The 18,815-nt window shown below is 57.8% G+C and overlaps 1 protein-coding gene and 2 long non-coding RNA genes across 3 annotated transcripts in view; 2 read left to right on the plus strand and 1 right to left on the minus strand.

Moving 5' to 3' along the window:
* LOC145508829 (uncharacterized) overlaps positions 1 to 18,815 on the minus strand; it is a 22,953-nt gene continuing 4,138 nt past the window's right edge. The window contains exons 3-7 of the long non-coding RNA XR_014055616.1: positions 6,599 to 6,680; positions 5,087 to 5,345; positions 3,951 to 4,031; positions 989 to 1,483; positions 1 to 586 (exon numbers count right to left, since the gene is read on the minus strand). This is a non-coding gene — a long non-coding RNA (uncharacterized LOC145508829). The remainder of the gene's footprint in view (positions 587 to 988; positions 1,484 to 3,950; positions 4,032 to 5,086; positions 5,346 to 6,598; positions 6,681 to 18,815) is intronic.
* LOC145508830 (uncharacterized) lies at positions 12,616 to 13,819 on the plus strand. The gene is made up of 2 exons (XR_014055617.1): positions 12,616 to 12,968; positions 13,053 to 13,819. It is a non-coding gene; the product is annotated as an uncharacterized LOC145508830 (long non-coding RNA).
* On the plus strand, positions 16,124 to 17,991 carry JUND (JunD proto-oncogene, AP-1 transcription factor subunit). The gene has a single exon (XM_081496334.1). It carries the CDS (start codon positions 16,266 to 16,268, stop codon positions 17,307 to 17,309), a length of 1,044 nt encoding a protein of 347 aa, XP_081352460.1. The 5' UTR covers positions 16,124 to 16,265; the 3' UTR covers positions 17,310 to 17,991.

Consider the following 18,815-nt stretch of genomic DNA (forward strand, 5'->3'; position numbering starts at 1 on the left):
TTCCTTTGAACCACTGGGCGCATTTAGTAGTAGTGTCCTCAGGAAATCACAGCCCCCACGCAAGAAGTTCCTTTTGCACCCTGTCGCCTCTCACCAAGGGGAAGCATTTCAGTGGGACACTGGTTCCCATGACCCTCAGCAGCCTCTTACAAAAGGTGGAAGGCAAGATGGAGGTCTGGGCAGTAGGGGACCCCCTTCCCCTCTTTGTGGGGAGGTGGGGGAGGGAAGTTCTAGGTGGGAGCCAGTGGGACACCCACACTGTCCTCACCCTCTGTCCCTGTTTTGCAAGCACTGTTCACACCAGAGCTCCCTGAGAAGCTGTGAGAGGGAGCTGCCTCTAGGAACACAGGAAGGTTTTCGTGAACCTTTTACCTCCTCTTCGAATCAGGGCACTTGCCTGTCCACAACTCCGCGATTTGCCTGAGACGCTGAGCCAGCACTTGCGCAAAACGCTTCCGGTGATGTGGTCCTTTGACCGATATTCCTGGACAGCCTGGTGTTAAGAGGCTGGTTCCTATGGATGTGAAGTCTACTTGGTCTGGGGTTCTACTTGTCACCGATACCGTGTTGAGACCGGTTCTGAAGGCTGATTGGAAGAAAAGATGGTGGTGCCTGTAGAACTCTACTTAGGTCTGCCTAGCTATCTCAAAGATTCTCTTAAGATTTCTCAGTCTGATCCCATCTGGAGAATGCTGTTCCCTGCCACCACCTCATTGCTTCTCTCCCTTCGCACCCCCTCCAGGAACCTGCTGCCGCCTGAGTCCTTGTTTTGGCATAGATTGGGGACCGGGGTGCGGGGTCTGAGTGCGACCGACCGGGGCCCTGGGAACCCACCTCAGAGACGTGGGCGGTACCAGGCCAGAAGACACAAAAAGAATGGCGGGGAGGGAGGGCCTGTGTTCACAACTCCCCTCCCTCATAGCCCTGGACACACAATCCCATAATGGCTTTTGGGGGCCTTGGTCTGGAGTCTGGGTTTCCCACTTGCCAGGGGCGTGATGTCTCTGGTGAGGCTTTGATGAAAGCCGGGGGCTCTGCCTCGGGTATCTGGCACGGCTGTGAACGAGAAGCCCTTTAGAAGCCCCGCCCCTTCCTGCTGTTCGCGGTTTGGTTTTTCTTCCTTAGCTCTGGACCGAGAACATGTTCAGACGTTCCCAAGGGCCCCTTCGCCGCTCAAGGTCTTGGGTCTCCGACGCGCCCCGTCTCCACAAAGGGGCGCATCCCCGGCGGCGTGCGTAATCGCGGCTTCCTGCCCGCGCCGCCAGCCGCACCAGCCGCCCCTGACCTTTCCAGCCGGGCAGCCGGGGCTCACGGCCCAGTTCTCTCCTAGCCCGCTGGTGACGTGAGCCGCCTCCCCGGCACTGGCCGCTTAGGTGCCAAGGGGCTTCCTCCGGAAGGCTCCGTCCTCCTGAGTTGGGTGTCAGGACAGCCTGGTTTTCCAGTACTTCTTCCTAGTTGGTTTCAAGAAACCAGCCTCAACGCCCTGAACAAGAAGAGAAACCAAAAGTGCCGGCCTGGTTCCCACAAGATGGTCTGTCTCCGGGGGCTGGCGCCCCCTGTGCTGACTGCTGCATGACCTGCAGCCTGCGGGCTACCTCAAGTGTAGGTGTTTCCCGTGGGCCGACCTTCTCCCTTTGGAGTTTGTTCCAGCTGTCAGGTCAGGGAGGCCCACACACCCAGGTGTGACTCAGCCTGGGGCCAGCCTGGATTGCCCTGTTGCTTCAACTTGGGACCGGGAGTCCATTTCAGGGAGCCGGATCCAGTGGGCAGCCGAAAGCAGCAGCCCCCCAAGGTAGTGGTGGGCAGGAGGGCGATGCTTGCCTTCCTGTGTCAGCCCTGCCTGCACCCCCTTCAGCACTGATTCCTCCTCCACGGGGCCTCACCCGCTGCTCCACCAGCACCTCCGCTGGAAGCCCTGGCCCCAGCCTGCTGCCTCCCACTTCCTCCAGGCAGGCTTGATGGCAGGTGTCCTCCCCACCCATCCAGCTGGGCCCTGGGGTCTGCATGTCCTGGCCTGTGTGTCCCTACACGCCCATCAGTGTCTCAGTGTCCCCTGACAGCCCTCCGTGGACAAGGCTGCTTGGTCTGTGGAAGGTACAGGAGGTGGTCTGAGGTCCACTCAGAAGGTCTCAATGGGGGCAGCTGTTCACCATAACAGGAACAGAGGCCTGGCTGGGGGTGGAGGAACTGGGGCCACAACCGCATCCCAGGCACTGGAGACTAAGCTGTGAATTAAACAGAGTCCCCCACCACAGTGACCCTGACTTCCCAGGAGGGTGAGCTGGCAACAAACAGGCCAAATGCATAAATTCAAAGAAGAAAACGAGGGTGGGGAAGAGAGGTGGTCAGGGCAGGCCAGGGGTGACATTTGAGAAAAGGGTTGGAGGGAGGCAGAGGAGTCATACACCTGGGGGAAGAGTGTTCCTGACAGGGAGACAGCCTGTGCAAAGGTCCTGTGCCAGGTGGTGACAGGAGCAAAGTGAGAGGACAGGAAATGGGGCAGGTGCAGGCCCTGAGTGAGATAGGAAGCCACAGAAGGTTCTAGAACAGACTGAGGCATGAGTGGAAGCCAAGAGACCAGAGGAAGCCATGCTGTGGGGTCAGCCCAAGGGAGAGGCCACAGAGGTGGTGGGGAAGGGGTGCTGTGAGGGCCTGGGCAGAAGGGCTGGTTGTTCTGCGAGCTCAGGACACTGGGGTAGGAGCTTTCTGAAGAGCAGAAGGGGGACATGGTCAAATCAGTTTCTGAAGGACATGAAGCATCTGGTCAAGACTTTTCTGGAAGTCTAGTGGTTAAGACTGCCTTCCAGTGCATGGGGTGCAGGTTTGACACAAAACCAAAACATAAAACAAAAACAAGACTGTCCAAATTCAATAAAGACTTTAAAAATGGTCCACATCAAAAAAGTCATAAAAAAAAAAAAAAAAAAAAGCCTCTGGCCTCAGGAAGAGAGCAGGGAACAGGTAGAGGGGACAGTAAACACAACCCCTGAGACTCTGGGGCCTGCTTAGGAGGGAAGTGAGGACGAACAGACCCAGGACCTTGATCCCAATAACAGCCGAGCGAGCGGGGCACAGGCAATGCCTACGCGCAAACACAGGGTGAGCCATCTACCCCAGGACACACGCTGGGAAGTGTAACCCCACTGTGCCTCAGACATACAGCCAGTGCTCCATACTTTCTTTTTTTAAAAAAAAAATTTTTTTTCATACCAGCAATTGAACTCGTGCCCCTGCAATGGAAGCGCAGAGTCTTAACCACTGGACCTCTGAGGAAGTCCCTTATTCCTGCTTGAAAACACAGGAGAAGCGCCTCACTGAGCACCTGTGGAGTGTCTGAAACCTCACCTGGGACCCTCTTTACCTCCATAAGCTGTGGGGTCAGCGTGACTGACTGGCCAGGGGGGACCTGGGCAGCGGTGCCACACCACAGGGAGGGGCCAGGCCACTGTCCTCTGTGCCCCGGAGGCCGACACCAGATGCCTGGCCCTAGGTCAGTAAGCTGTCACCTTACAGGCCTGGGGTCCTGCCCTGAGACCATCCTCCTGGTCTGGGCCCAGCCACCCAGGAATGACTCACCCCCACTCCACCCCCACTGGAATCAGGCACCAAAATAGTCACCCAGCTCACTCTTGGGAGTGGCCGTGGAAATATTTCAGGGCTGCATTCAGTGCCTAAAAATACTTGGGGAATACATGCATGCATCTCTCCTCCCTCATTCCCTTCTCTGTTCCTTTGAAAACCATCCCTAGAAGCACCCCTGGGGCCCGTCCCTCCACACTACACCCCTCCAGCATGTTATGCCTCCCTGGCCAGCAGGGCTGTGGGAGGTCCCCAAATGTCCACATCCTTGTCAAGTGTGGTGAGGTGGCCTTTCTTCCTCCCTGTCGCCATGGAGAGACTCCACAAGTTTCCCCAGAACTCTCTGGAAGGGCGAAGCCTTTTCCACAAACCTTAGAAGTCTTGATTCCTGGAGAGGGAGGCCAGGGCGCAGCAACATTGATCAGGCAGATCTTCATTACTCAGCAGTTTTCCTTAAAAATTAGAAAATGGATCTTGCTGTTTGTGTTCATGAGGCTGCTGGAAGCAGGCTCCTAGGACAGGGCCCCCAGCTGGATCCAATCCTGTTGCCTCCCCTGCCCACTTGTTTTGGGACCCCATGTAGGTTATTGGTCCTTCTCCCTCCCCCAGGGAGCAGGCTGTCCCCCTCCAATGCACCCAAATATCTTTGACATCATCCTAACCACTCAGTCTCCCAGGCACACTCCATCCTAACCACCAAGCCCCTTGACCTTTCTCATGGCCCCAGGAAGGTGAGGGGAACGATTCGAGTTGGAGTGCAGCTTGGCCCACTGGGATCTGATCTGCTTCTCTATCCCCTGAAGCCTCCAGCTAGAGGGAATAGCAGGTGCAAAGGCCCTGGGGAAGGCACATGCTGGGTGTCTTGGAGACACAGCAAGTTGAGCATTATTGCCTAAAGTCCACACTTCATGACTCAGAAGGTAAAGAATCTGCCTGCAATGCAGGAGACCCAGGTTTGATCCCTGGAATTGGGAAGATCCCCTGGAGAAGGAAATGGCAACCCACTCCAGTATTCTTGCCTGGGACATCCCATGGACTGAGGAGCCTGGCGGGCTACAGTCCACGAGGTTGCAAAAAGTCGGACATGACCAAGCAGCTAACACAGAGACTGTTTTTACCTAAAGTGCTTTAAAAACAACTGAAGTAACATTCAGTAACATAAAATCAACCTTTTTAAAGTGAGCAATTCAGGGACTTCCCTGGTGGTCCAGTGACTAAGACTGTGCTCCCAGTGCAGAGGGCCAGGGTTCCATCCCTGGTCAGGGGGACTAGATCCCACTTGCCTCAACCAAAGATCTTGCATGCCACATCAAAGACCTGGCACAGCCAAATTAAAAAAAAAAAAGTGAGCAATATAGCAGTATCTAGTACATTCACGATGTTGTGTAACCACCACCTGTACCTAGTTCCAGAACATTGTCATCACCCCAGAAAGAAGCCTCACACCCACTCCCTCCTCCTCAGCCCCTGACAACCACTAATCTGCTTGCCATGTTTATAAACTGACCTGTTCTGGACATTTCACATAAATGGAATCACATCCTATGCAGCCTTTGGCATCTGGCTTCTTTCACTCAGCATAGTATTTTTAAGGTTCATACATGTTGCGGTGTGTATCAGTGCTTCATTCCTCTCTTTGTGTGAATAATATGCCATATGACTGGATACACTGTGTTTATCCTTCATCAGCTCCTGGACTGTTGGTTGAGTGTTTACTCTGTGTTTACAGCGAAGGAACAACAGGCCATCTCTTAGGTCTATATACTCTGAAGATGGGGGGTAGAGAGATAATCAGGAAACCAAGAATTAAACAAGATAGATACCGGGGTCTTCCAGGCAGAGAGAGCAGCATGTGCAAAGGCCCCAAGGTAGGAATGAGCTGATGTACTGGAGGAAAGGCACAAAGGCTGATGTGGCTAGAGTAGGGTAAGTGAAGAGGGAGGTGGGCACAGCTGTGAGGCCTGAGGGGTGTGGGGAAGGGTCTGGGCTGTACTTTGAGATGCAGAGACAAAGAGAGAGACTGAAAGAGATGCAGGAAGAGGGGGAGAGACTGACAGCAGGAGAGAGAAAAGAGAGCTTCAGCATCTTGAGGTCTGGGCCCAAGTGGCCAAGGGTCTTCACCAGCATCCTCTCAGCCCAAACCCTTCTCTGATACTCTGATTGCATGGGCAAGAGTTAACTGCCTGGTGCTGAGAACAGTGTGGCCACACAGGAAGTGGTCCATAAACGTTAGGTGGATGAATGAACAGAGGGATGGTTGGATAGGTGGGTGGATGGATGGATGGACAGACAGATGGACAGGATGACAGGTGGATGGAGGGAGGAAGAGCTGGTACCCAGTCACTGCAGTGAGAACACGATCTCCCACCTGCTAGTAGGTGATTGGATGGGGGTTGTGGAGGAACTTAACCAGCTGCCACAGGGCCTCATCCACCCCTCTCTAGTCTCAGAAGATGAGTGGAGTGGAGGCTGCAGGGTGGGGGTTGGGCAGGGTGCCTTGCGTGCAGAGGCGGCCGCAGGGTACCAGATGCTGCTACCTGCCTCTGCCTCTGAGTCAGCATCACCATGGCAACGTGGGCCCTGCCGGATGCTCCCCCGGGCACATCCCCCATCACTGCAGCCACTGTCACTGCCACCTCCTCACAAGGGGCTGGGGCAGAGGGGTAGCTATTTTTAACCAGGTTGCAGGCAGAGCTCAAGGACCCCGATGCCCACCTTCTCCCATCTGTCAGCCTGTCTGTCTCTTAAGCCACTCCCTCCCTGCAGAGCTTGCAGCCAAACATCGGGAGAGGGGGCTGAGTGAGGGGCCCAGTGGGGATAGGGAGCCAGCCGAGGGAAAGTCTTCAGGCTCGGCTAGGTGGGGGGCTGCAGAGTGTTCTGTGGGCACTAGTGAGGGAGCATCATGGGCAAAGGCTAGGTGGCCGGATGGCAGCAGTGGGCAGAGGGCAAGGAGGGGGTGACAGGGAGATGAGCTGACCAGGGAGCCACAGGGCATGTGAAGAGGCGAGGGGGCACTCACAGAGAGCAGAAGATGGACCCCTGTGACCCTGGGCAGCCTCTATGCCCCTTGTGTCTCCCCTGCATCCTCTGGAACATGGGCACTGGTGGGGAAACGGAGGCAAGGAGGGTAGTCACAGGCTCTACCTGAGCTGGCAAGGACTCCACCTACCCCCACCCCAGCTGCTGACAACATGGATGCCCCTGTGATTCACCCCAGCCCTTACCTTCCCCCATCTCCCCTTTCCTCACCCCACTCAAGCCTCTTCCTTGATTGTCTTCCAACATACCCTGTATCCCTACCTCAGGGCCTTTGCCCTTGCTAACCCAGCATTTAGGAATATCCTTCCCTGGTGCCTCTTTGCAGATGTCATGGGCCCTCTGTATTCCCCACTCCCTTCCTCCTGGTGAGATTCCTTCACAGCTCTTGCCAGATATTATATTACCTATGTTTTCAGATATTCCCACTCCAAGAATGTAGGCCCCTCTCAGAGTGTCGGTCTATCCAACGATGGATGGCAGTAGCCAGTGTGCCGAGGGAAGGGGAAGCCAGGCAGTGAAATGCCAGTGTCTGGGTCCTCTCCACCTGACCCAGAGCTGCAGGGCCAGGCTGGGGACTTGGGAGCGAGAGCTACAGCTCCCTGGGTGGTTCAGGCCACAAAGCACTGTCAGAGGTCACTGGGCAGTGGGTGAGCCAGGCTGCGGCCAGAAGCCAGCATCAGGGATCTTGCCCTATGAGCCTCCAGGGTAGCTGAGGCCTCCAGCTCGCAAGGTGGCCTCCTGGATCCCTTATCACCACACATACTGAGCATCGCTAGGGCCACCATGTCCTCATTAGCTCCACCTGGGCTGCCCTCCAACAGTCACTTCGGACAGTATCTTCCTTGTACAGATTTATAATGTCACCTTCTCATCATGCCAACAAGACTGAAGACTGGTTCCAATCCCCAGCCAGGAACCATGCATCCCAGTGAAAACTGGCTTGATTTTATAACAGTCAAGTGTCTCTTGCTGTGTCTTCTGCCTTCTATAACTGGTCTCTCTTCCCACCTCCTTTCTCTCTGGTCTCTGTCTGTCTCCACCAGACTTTGCCTCCCTCCCTCTCCTGCTCTCTTCCTCCATCTCTGCCTTTCTCGCTTTATTTCACAGTCACTGTAATTCCTTTTTCCCTCCCAACTAGTTGTGGGCTCCAGCCCTCCTGTTAGGAGGCCATGAAGAATCTGCCTTGTCCAGAATCTTGGGGCCAGCCCCTAAGCCTTGATTGATCCATTCATCAGTTTTTCCTGATGGCTCAGTGGTAAAGAACCCGCCTGCCAATGCAAGAGACTCAGGTTCCATCCTGGGGTGGGAAAGATCCCCTAGAGGAGGAAAGAGCAACTCACTCTAGCATTCTTGCATGGGAAATCCAATGGACAGAGGAGCCTGGCGGGCTACTGTCCACGGGGTCCCAAAAGAGTCAGACGTGACTTGGCGACTAAACAACAATAACCCATTCATCAGAAGAGTTTGTCCTGGGGCCTGAAGTTCTGGGCAGAGGGGAGTTTGGCAGCTGACCTTCTCCCTCCTTCCTGGGCAGTAACAGCGCTCCAGAGCCCGGCATGAAGGGGTTAAGGCGTGCGGTCCTCCCTCCCCCAGTCCTGCATTTAATTAGCGGCCCCGCGGGGAGGCCAAGCCAGCCCCGGGGTAGCGGGGCGAAGGGAAGGACGAGGGGAGGAGGGGAGAGAAGCGGAAGGGAGGAAGAGAACGGAGGGAGAGGGATCAGAGAGGGCTGGAGGTGAGGAGGGGGGCCGGGAACCAGTGCGGGATTCGAATCTCGCCTGCCTAGTGTCCCGACCTCGTACCTCTGGGCTCTCGGTTCCCTTCCCCGCCCCTTGGGGTGGGAATCCCCGCCCAACCCTCTCCCGAAGGCCGAGCGGGCACTCGCAGTAAATGTCAGCTCTCTCCCCATTGTCGGGTGGAGAAAACTGAGGCCCACGGTGAAGTGGCGACTAAGTACCGCACCGCTCGGGGCCGCCCAGCGAGTATTTAGGCGGTTTTGTCCGCGTGCTGGAGAACGAAACTAAAATATCAGTCCGTGCCAGCCAGGCGACGCCGGGTGGGGGGACGGAGGAGGGGAGTCTCGGTTTGGATGAGGGTGACCAGGTGGGACAGGGGCGGGGACCTGGAGCCCAGAGACCCGCGGCGATTCCAGGTAGGCCACGACCCTTCTCGTGCCTCAGTTGCCCAGTCTTTTTGCACCGCGTGGGGGAAACTGCGGGGGTAGGCCTCCCTCCACCAACCACACCCACCGCCTCCCGAGCGGCGGGGGCGCGGGCCGGGCGGCCGGAGCCTCCGCGTCTACGCCGCTCCTCCTAGTCTTGACGTCGGTTCTGACGCCACCCACCCCCACGCCACAGAGTCCGGTCGCCGCATGGGGTTAACTCTTGCGCTGCCGCCCGCTGCGCCGAACACCCCCGCCCTCGCCATAACCTTTCTCTCCCCCATCCCCGCCAGAGGCGAGGCCAGGCTGCGGGGACCGGCGTGAGACAGGTTTTGGGCAGTGCAGCCGAGAGGCCCCATCGGGATCAGGTCTTCGCCTGCGCCGTGGAATGCGCCTCCCTCCTCCCTCCAAGTCCGTGTTTACTGCGACTTCGCTCCCTCCGTCCCGGCCCTGACCCTTCCAAGGCTGGGCGTGTCCTTGTCCGGCTGGGTTTTCCCGCCCCGGGCCGGGGGTGGGGGTGGGGGGCTCGTCAGGCCCGGGGCGGGGACCTCTCACCCAGCAATTCACTATTTCAAGGTCGAGCTTCTTACCCACATATTTAAGATGAGGACCGTCCAAGCCTAGAGAACTTATATGTTACCGGGGTGGGGTTGGGGGCTGGCGGGGCGTGCAACCCTGGCCCAGTTCTCAGCTATGGCAGCCCCCCTTGGCCCCCACCCATGTGTGTGCGCGGGGGTGGGGGGCCCTCGATTCCTGCTGCGAGGGAGGGAACCCTGCAGGCCCCGCCCTGCCCCAGGGGAAGTGAGAATGGGGGGCCTTCCCCCGCATCCTCACCACTTCCTCCCTGGGAGAGGCGGCGGCCGCGGCGGGGCCTGGGGGGGAGGGGTAGGAGGCGACAGGCGAGGGGGTTCAGAAGAAACGTCCTCAGGTTCAGAGGAAGGGTCGTCCTGCTCCCTCGCCCATTAAGGGCAGGACTGGCGTTAATACATACCCCTTATGTAGGCCCTCGCCCCCAGTCTGCTCCTTCCTTGGGGCCTCTTCCTAAGCGACGCGGACTCCGCCTGCTCCTCCCTACCCTGGGGGCCCCCGCCGCCTCCTCCCTGCTGCCTCATCCCCGTTGGATCTACTCCCCTACAGGGGCCAGGATCCTGTAGAGATGCCGACGTGGTGCCTTCCCCCAAGGGCCCCCGCAGCCCCGAGGTCCAGCCTCATCTCCCCGAGATGCCCAGCTCCCTGAGCCTTGTCCCTGAGCCCGTAGAGATTCACCTGGATTCCAGTCTTCCTCCAAAGTCTGGACTTAGACTTCGCTCAGAGCCTCAGTTTATTTATGTGAAAAATGGGGACAGCTGTCCCTCTTCGCGGTGCTTCTGTGGGGCTTTTAAAGAACAACGTCAAGAGTGGGTTTCCCATCTTGGCCTCCTGGAAGCATCTGCTCACTACTTCACTAAATTATATAGTTATTCATTTAATTATTTGTTACTGTATCCATTGATTCCCAACTTCCCTGGTGGCTCAGATGGTAAAGAATCTGCCTGCCATGCAGGAGACCTGGGTTTGATCCCTGGGTCGGGAAGATCCCCAGCAGCTGGGAGTGGCTAGCCACTCCAGTATTCTTGCCTGGAGAATTCCAAGGACAGGAGCCTGGCAGGCTACAGTCCATGGGGTCACAGAGTCAGACACGACTGACATCCCCCCATCCCCAACCCCAGGTAGTATGGGAAGGATGTCAGGGTCCCACAGTATTGTGGGTGGGGCAGCCCCAAGATGTTTAGGCAGAAATGAGAGCTCCCACTTAACCAACTTGAAGCCTCCTCAGAGAGACCCCTTGCAACCCACACCCAAGAGGCCTCTGCCTGCCACTGCCTTCTGTCCCCCTGCCCCCCAAACAGCTCAGTACCTCGAAGGACCTTGGGAAGATTCTGGCTGATGCAGGCAAACCCCACACATATTATAGTAGGTGCTTGTCACCCAGGCTGGGCACATTATTGAGCTCCTACTGTGTCCTGACCCCCCTTCTTGGAGATAGGAATGTTGTGTGAGTCCCTGAGCCCCTTCCTGCCCTGAGAACACACGTGCCTGTCTTATTGGTTTGGGGCTTCCCAGCCTTTAATATTTTTTGGATACTTGAACATTTGGGGTCCGGAATTGACCCAGAGTGTCCCCGAGGAGGGAATGCCTGAGTTTTGCTCTCATTTCTTCGTTTTTCAGTTTCTTTCTATTTATGGCAAGAGAAACTGGTTTTCCATTCCTGGTGGTGACTCGAAGCTTCCCTTTTGAAATGTCTTTACTGAAGTAAAAGCTGAAAAGGGGTCGACTTAAAGGGAAAAAATGGTGATGCTGACCTAAAGTGGGCTTCTGTGTTATGGTGGTGGTTTCCCATCCCCCGTGAGAGTCTAGTCAGCTTAGAGGTGATAAGGGAAAGCCCAAAACCCTCCCCCAGCACACAGGCCTTGGCATACAGCAAGTGTTCAGTAGAGGGTGGTAGATGAGTGATGATGCTTCAACTTGGCCAAAAGCAAAAGGCAACTTCTGAAGTTGGTCTTGTGACATCTGACCCTTAAATCTGTTTCTCCAGTGTCCACCTGTGAATACATTGGGCCTGGCTTGTGTATACAGCAAGTGTACTCACCTAGGCCTGTGCTATGTGCTTGGTTGTGTCCGATTCTTTGTGACCCCACGGACTGTAGCCCGCCAGACTCCTCTGTCCATGGAATTTTCCAGGCAAGAATACTGGAGCAGGTTGCCATTTCCTACTCCAGGGGATCTTCCCCACCCAGGGATCGAACCAGAATCTCTATGTCTCCTGCATTGGCAGGTGGATTCTTTACAACTGAGCCACTTGGGAACCTGGGCGTGGGTATTCAGCAAATGTACACAAATGTGCACCCGATGAATGCAGGAGTCCTGCCTGTCCTGGGGGGGGTGGGGGTCAGCGTGGCCTAAGTTATTTTCTTCTTGTCCCATAGTCCTGGGCTCACTTGGGACGGTCAATCAATCAGCATATGTTGGACTTAGTGGCTCTTCTGGGAGCCTAGGGACACCACAATCTCGGGGAACAGTCAACAGGGTCGCCGGTCGTAAAGCAGGTTCTACCTGGTGTCCTTCTGGTGCTGAAGGGGGCTGGCGGCCCATCAGTTCCCTCGTTTGTAAAATGGTCTTGTGAGACTGGAAAGAGCTAGAGGGCTGGGGCTGGGTCCTCGCCCAGCGACCGGACCAACACCTGCGCTGGACGAGGGAGACGACGGCCGTTCCCGCTGCAGGCGAGGGCGGAAGCGGGGCAGGAGGGGAGGGGCCGCCGCCTGCGCCAGTAACCCGATCCTCTGGAATGCGCCGGGGCCAGACGCGCCCCCAGCCCGAGCCCGGCGCCCATCCCCCCGGCCGATCCGCGGGTCCTGTCACTGGGGACGACCTCCGCAAGCTCCACCCCCACCAGCCCTTGGGTGCAGAGCGCCGGGGACTCTGTAGGCAGGAGCCCCACCCGCCCCGCGGGGTCCCGAGAGCCCGGGGACCGTCCTTGGGAAGACCCTCTGTCCCAGGACCGCTCCGCTTCATTCCTTTCGGCTTCCTCCTTAACTTTCTTTGGGGTTTTGTGTTTTATTAAGTAGATTTTAGGTCTCGATCTTCAAATAAAGACTAAACATTAAATCGAATTGTAGGTTCCTTTAAACAAGAAAGCAATCTCTTCGCACTGGGGAGAGGCCAGAGCCGGGAGATTTGAAAACGGGCGAGGGGGCCGTTACGATCAGCCAGCCTCCCTTTGAAAGTCTAGGGTGGGGATGGGGCTTCAGCTTCGGCTTTGTGACCCAGGGCAGGTCACGCATCCTCTCTGGACCCTGCTGGGGGTGGGGGGTGGGGTGGGGGGGGTGGGATAATTCCCAAGACTTAAGACGCTGCAGGGAGAATCAACGGGAAAATGAAGAGTCCCAACCTAGCCATTTTACCGTCTAGTCCCTCAATTCCATCTGCCACTTCTACCCTTGAGACAGGCGCTCAGCTGTGTCCGACTCTTAACGACACCATGGACTGCAGCATACCAGGCTTCCCTATCCTTTACCACTTCCCAAAGTTCAAATAGCACCTGGGTTTTGGAAGCACTTTCACCGCCACCCTTACCTTCTCTCTCTCTGGCTTTCCCTGGCTCAGTGAATCAAGCCTCACTTCCTTCTCTACCCTGCGCAGATGTGGCCAGCAGGTAGGTTCCTGCCCCTGGACCTTTGCACTTGCTGCTCTCCCTGGGATGCTGCCCTCAAATGAATTATCTTATGGTTTGCTCCAGCTCCTCCTGAATTCAGCATCATCTCCTGGGGTGACCTTCCCAGAGTACTCAACTCTAAAACAATTTCCCCCTGCATCCTGCAGGAAGAAGGTACCATTTATTCTCCTTGAAGCTGTGCTTGTCAGGTTCCTCCCTCAGACTGTGTGCCTGAGTGGTTGCTGGTGTTTGTGTCATTCATGTGTCCCCCCATCACTAGGTTCACAGTAAATGCACAGTCAATGTATGTGGAATGAATGAATGAATGGGAGATAGCCCATGTTCACTGCCTGGGACTGGTTGATGGATTTCAGGCCCCCTTTGACCTGCCTGAGGAGCCCCTAGGGAAGACTAAGCTGGAAACAGCTGCACCCCAGCTCTGGGGGGGTCAACCCCTGGCCCAAATGGAGGATCAGGACCGGGGTGTCCCAGAGGGAAAAAGGAGAGGATGAGGAAGGACATTGGGTCACAAGGAATGGCAAGTCACAGCACAGGAACCTGATGGGGCAGGTATTGAAGAGTAGGGATGGCAGAGGCTACCAAGGGCAGCCAAGACAGGTCTTCCCCATCTAGCCCCAAGGACCCTCCTGGGGCAGAGTAAATTAGACATAGAGAGTGGGCAGGGCTCAGTCAGTTGATGGAAGACTTCTTGGAGGAGGGGACACTGGAGGTGGGTTTTGAAGGATGAGTAGGAGTTTGCCAGGAGGCTAAGGAAGGGGAGTCCAGGCTGAGGGTACTCCAAAGAACTGCAATTAAGTTTGGCCAAATGATAATAAAACAATTACAGAAAACATTTATTGAGCTCTTACTATTTGTTCAAATACTTCCAATAGAAGTCAAAATACTCTATGAAGTAGGTGGGATTATTTGCTCCATTTTCATAAGCAGTAAATACAATCAGAGAGGTAATACGCCTTGGCCTTCCTTTGCCTCCATTTTCCAAAGCCTGTCTGCTGGTCACCCTCTCAGCTCAGGCTAGCCCTGCCCACAGCTCACCAGACCATTCTTACCTATCAAAGTCAAGGCCCAAGGTCAGGGGGGAGCCTCCTTAGGCTGCCCACTCACCCTCCTGCCTTGGGGAGAAGCATGGCCCCATCTCCTTCAATCTAGCCCCACTGCATAGGCCCAGAGAACGTTGCTAGGGCAGGGCTGGTTACAGGCTAGGGGCTGCATCCCCTTCATTTAGGGGTCCCTATGGCCAGACTGGGACCCGAGAGGACACGACTGGAGGGTACAGAAACCCACATGCCTGGAAACACATATACACACACACATACATAAAATGCTTGGAAACACAGATACATACATACACATGGGTACACATATGCATGGATTCACACAAGCACAGACATCCCCTCCTGTGTGTGAACACACTTGGGTACATTGACCCATACATGAACACATACAGGCACATGGGGGCACAGACAGACATTTGTGGGTACACAGACACACATCCATACCCCCACCTCTCCACCAGCCAGGCCAGGCCTCTTTCTCATGGTGACAGCCTCCCTCAAGGCCTTCTTGCTCCACAGCCCAGTAAGGGGCAAGGCCAGGTGAGGAAGGGAGACAGAAGACCAGGTATTCATGTCCATAGGCCAGTCAGACAAACTGAGGCCAGACAGTGCCACAGCAACCCCACCAGCCCTCTCCTTTAACACTGGCTATTGGATGCTAGGCCCCATGCAGGAAGCTAGAGACCCAGCAGGCCCAAGATAGCCTGCCCTGCTGGGACTTATGGTCCGCCCTAGCACTGTGGATGGTTCCAGGTATAGTGGAAACAAGGTGAGTTGGGAGGGGCCTCTCTGAAGACCAGCCGTTGGCATTGGGGGAAGGGAGCCAGACCTGTTAAGGCCCTGAGGGCAGCAAGGAGTTGGGAAGACAAAGCTCAGAGGGTGAGAGTGAAAGGTACCAGGGTGTCACCAGAAAGAACAAAGGAATGTATGGGCCCTCCACCAACTGGTGATGGACTGGGCGCCATCCAGTGTGTGATGAGAGCCATGGACAGGTTCTGTGCAGGGGTCGTAGGTTAGACCCAGATGTCCCAAGGATCTCTTGGGAGTGTGGTGAAGGGCCCCTCCCATCTCCCTCATATTCCCATCCCCAGCTAGTCTTTATGGAGGCCCATTAAGCCTGACCTGACAATCATAGTAGTAATTAACAGGTAATAATTACCAGCTGGGATTCCTGACTTAACAGCCCAGTCCGGGAACCACCGGGGTACCCACAAGAAGCTCTGGCAGACGCAGAGGTAAAAACGTAAGCCGCTGATCAGGGGCATGGACGCCCGGGTTCTACTGGATGGATAAGAGCTCAGGCTGGTCACGCTCTGGCCTCGAGGGCAGGTCACTCTACCTCGCAGAGCCTCAATTTCCCGTCTGTAAAGTCAGGAAGTCGGACTCCCGCGATTTAGACCCCACCGTATGAAAAGTAGCAGGATCAAACCATTTCCAACAACTTCTGGCTGGAACCGCCTCTCCCCTCCCCAGTCTTTCTGGGGCAAACACACCGGGGTGGGGGTGAGCTGGAAACAGACCTAGCCCACACCCCCGACGAGCCGCCGGGCACAGCTCCCTTAGGCCCGCACAATGGCCAGTCAGAGGCGCGATAAGGGAGACCCAGCATAGTGAAGCGGGAGGCGCCAGGGAGTTATTTATCCATCCGGAGCCCCATCCCCCTCCCGTCCCCGGAGGACGGCACCGCCCCCGTCCCTCCCGGGGCCCCACGCGCGGATGCGGGGCGGGGCCTCTGGGAGGGCGGGCGCCGGGTGGCCGGGCCCATCACGCCACCCGGGACGTGCCTTGGCGGGAGGCGGCGCTGGGGGCATCGGTCGTACACAGCACTCCTGGGGCGGAGTGACCAGGCTTGGTGCTCGGCCGGCCCCCATGACGTCAACCCACAAGGCAGCGCGCTGTTGTGCCGTTTACCGCGCGTCACCCGGACAACGGCAGTCGGTGGGGGACGAGGGGGGCGTCATTGACTTGGCCCCACCCCATCATGCAAATGAGATACGTCACTCGTGCCCAATGGCGAGCGGGGACAGTGAGCTCATCGCGCCGGGCCGAGGCTATAAGGGGGCGCACGGGTTGCGCGGCGCAGGAGCCGCCGCCAGTGGAGGGCCGGGCGCAGCGGCCGCGGCCGGGGCGGGCGCAGGGCCGAGCGGACGGGGGGGGCGCGGGCCCCCGGGCGGCCGCGGCCACTCCCCCCCCCGGGCCGGCACGGCGGGGGAGGCGGAGGATGGAAACACCCTTCTACGGCGATGAGGCGCTGAGCGGCCTGGGCGGCGGCGGCAGTAGCAGTGGCGGTGGTGGCAGCTTCGCGTCCCCGGGTCGTCTGTTCCCCGGGGCGCCCTCGACGGCGGCAGCCGGCAGCATGATGAAGAAGGACGCGCTGACGCTGAGCTTGAGCGAACAGGTGGCGGCAGCGCTCAAGCCCGCGGCCGCACCGCCCCCGGGCCCCTTGCGCACCGACGGCGCCCCGGGCACGGCGCCCCCCGACGGTCTGCTTGCCTCGCCCGATCTGGGGCTGCTCAAGCTCGCCTCGCCCGAGCTCGAGCGCCTCATCATCCAGTCCAACGGGCTGGTTACCACCACGCCGACGAGCACGCAGTTCCTCTATCCCAAGGTGGCGGCCAGCGAGGAGCAGGAGTTCGCCGAGGGCTTCGTCAAGGCCCTAGAGGACTTACACAAGCAAAACCAGCTGGGCGCGGGCGCGGCCTCCGCTGCAGCCGCCGCCGGGGGACCTTCGGGCACGGCTGCGGGCGCCGCGCCTCCCAGCGAGCTGGCCTCAGCGGCGGCCACGCCCGAAGCGCCCGTCTACGCGAACCTGAGCAGCTACGCGGGCGGCACCGGGAGTGCTGGGGGTGCTGCGACGGTCGCCTTCGCCGCGGAGCCCGTGCCCTTCCCACCGCCGCCACCCCCAGGCACGTTGGGGCCGCCGCGTCTGGCCGCGCTCAAGGATGAACCGCAGACGGTGCCCGACGTGCCGAGCTTCGGCGAGAGCCCGCCGCTGTCGCCCATCGACATGGACACGCAAGAGCGCATTAAGGCAGAGCGCAAGCGGCTGCGCAACCGCATCGCTGCCTCCAAGTGCCGCAAGCGCAAGCTGGAGCGCATCTCGCGCCTCGAGGAGAAAGTGAAGACGCTCAAGAGCCAGAACACGGAGCTGGCGTCCACAGCGAGCCTGCTGCGCGAGCAGGTGGCGCAGCTCAAGCAGAAGGTCCTCAGCCACGTCAACAGCGGCTGCCAGCTGCTGCCCCAGCACCAGGTGCCCGCGTACTGAGCCCGCGCACGGGGCGCATGCGCGGCCCCCTCCCAGAGAGGCGGGCTCGCGGGGGGGGGCGTGGGCGCCCCGGACTCGGAGAGGGCGCGGCCCCGGGGACCCCCCCCCCCGCCAGGGTGCCAGGACTCGGAGAGGGCGCCACAGACTCGACAAGCTGGACCCCCTGCTCCCGGGGGGGTGAGCGCATGACCTCCCCTGCCCCGCTCTTGCGCTGCCTTTATCCCGGGCGCGCGGTCACCCCGTGTTGCACAAACCCGCGCGTCCTGGCCGCCCCTTTGTACACACCGCCGCCGAAGAAGGCTCCGAGGGGGCGCAGCCTCAAGCCCTGCGCTTCCTTTTTCTTTTACCCTTTTTTTTTTTGACTTTGGAAGAGAGAAGAACAGAGTGTTCGATTCTGCCCTATTTATGTTTCTACTCGGGAACAAACGTTGGTTGTGTGTGTGTGTGTGTTCTCCTGTGTTGGTTTTTTAAGGAAATGGGAAGAAGAAAAAGAAAAAAAAACCCTCTCTCCTCCCCTTTCCTCGCTCTCGCTTCCCCTCTCCTTCCATCCCTCCGTCACCCTCTCCTCCCGCCCTTTTCCCTCTGTTTGTTTTTTTGTTTTGTTTTGCTACGAGTCCACATTCCTGTTTGTAATCCTTGGTTCGCCCGGTGTTCTGTTTTCAGTAAAGTCTCGTTAACGCCAGCTCGGCTCTTCGCCTCCTTCTTCTCTTGCAGGGGCCTGACGGGGTGGGCGGGGCCTGGCCGGGTCCCAGCCCCTCCTGCCTCTTTCACCTCCTCCTTCCGCCCCTGCTCGGAGGAGGCCGGACTCGGCGTTCGGGAAGAGCCTGCACATCTGGCGCTCATCGAGCGCCATCTAGGCGCCCCTGGGCGCCGGGCTGACTCCGGTCGGCTTGGGTGGGGGACAGTGGGGTTTGCAACCTGCCTTTGGAACTAGCCAGCCCGCGGGTGTCCCCTTTGCGTAGGAGGGACTGCGAGAGGGAAGCGAGGGGCAACTCCAGCTCGAGACGGAGTGAAGGGCAGAAACTTGAACTTTACGGGCTGCTGTCTGCTTGTCTCTTAAGATGGGCAGAGCAATCGTAAACTTGTCCCATAAAGTTGTGAGGATTAAGAGAGTTTGTTTACAGAGCCCGTTTCCACCTGGCTTACAGGTGGTGCTCAATCTAAGCTTGTGTTATCATTTGTTGGATGGGAAACCTGAATCTCAGGACCAGAAGAAAGGCTGACACAGGTACTCAGACCCAGGCTGTCTTTCTCCAGGCCTGGGGTGTGGGTAGGTTCTGTGGGACCTCCCTGATAGAGCACTAACTTGAAATCCAGGATTTTTCAAGTACTTTCTGAAACACCCCTCCCCCAACATCCTGTTCTCCACCGTTTTGAAGAAGCTAAGGTTCAGAGAGGTCGAGTGACTGGCTTGAGGTCACACAGCCTTTTTAGGAGCCTGTGCCAGGATGTATGGACCTTGGACGTCTCACCTCCAGAGCCTTGACTGCCAGGTTCCCCTCTGCC

The sequence above is a fragment of the Giraffa tippelskirchi genome, chromosome 6, assembly GCF_054371585.1.
Source record: "Giraffa tippelskirchi isolate mGirTip1 chromosome 6, T2T-mGirTip1v1.2.pri, whole genome shotgun sequence".
In the NCBI taxonomy this organism is placed as follows: domain Eukaryota; kingdom Metazoa; phylum Chordata; class Mammalia; order Artiodactyla; family Giraffidae; genus Giraffa; species Giraffa tippelskirchi.

Coding starts and splice junctions, on each gene's coding strand:
- JUND (XM_081496334.1), top strand. CDS start 16,266: ATGGAAACACCCTTCTACGGCGATGAGGCGCTGAGCGGCCTGGGCGGC.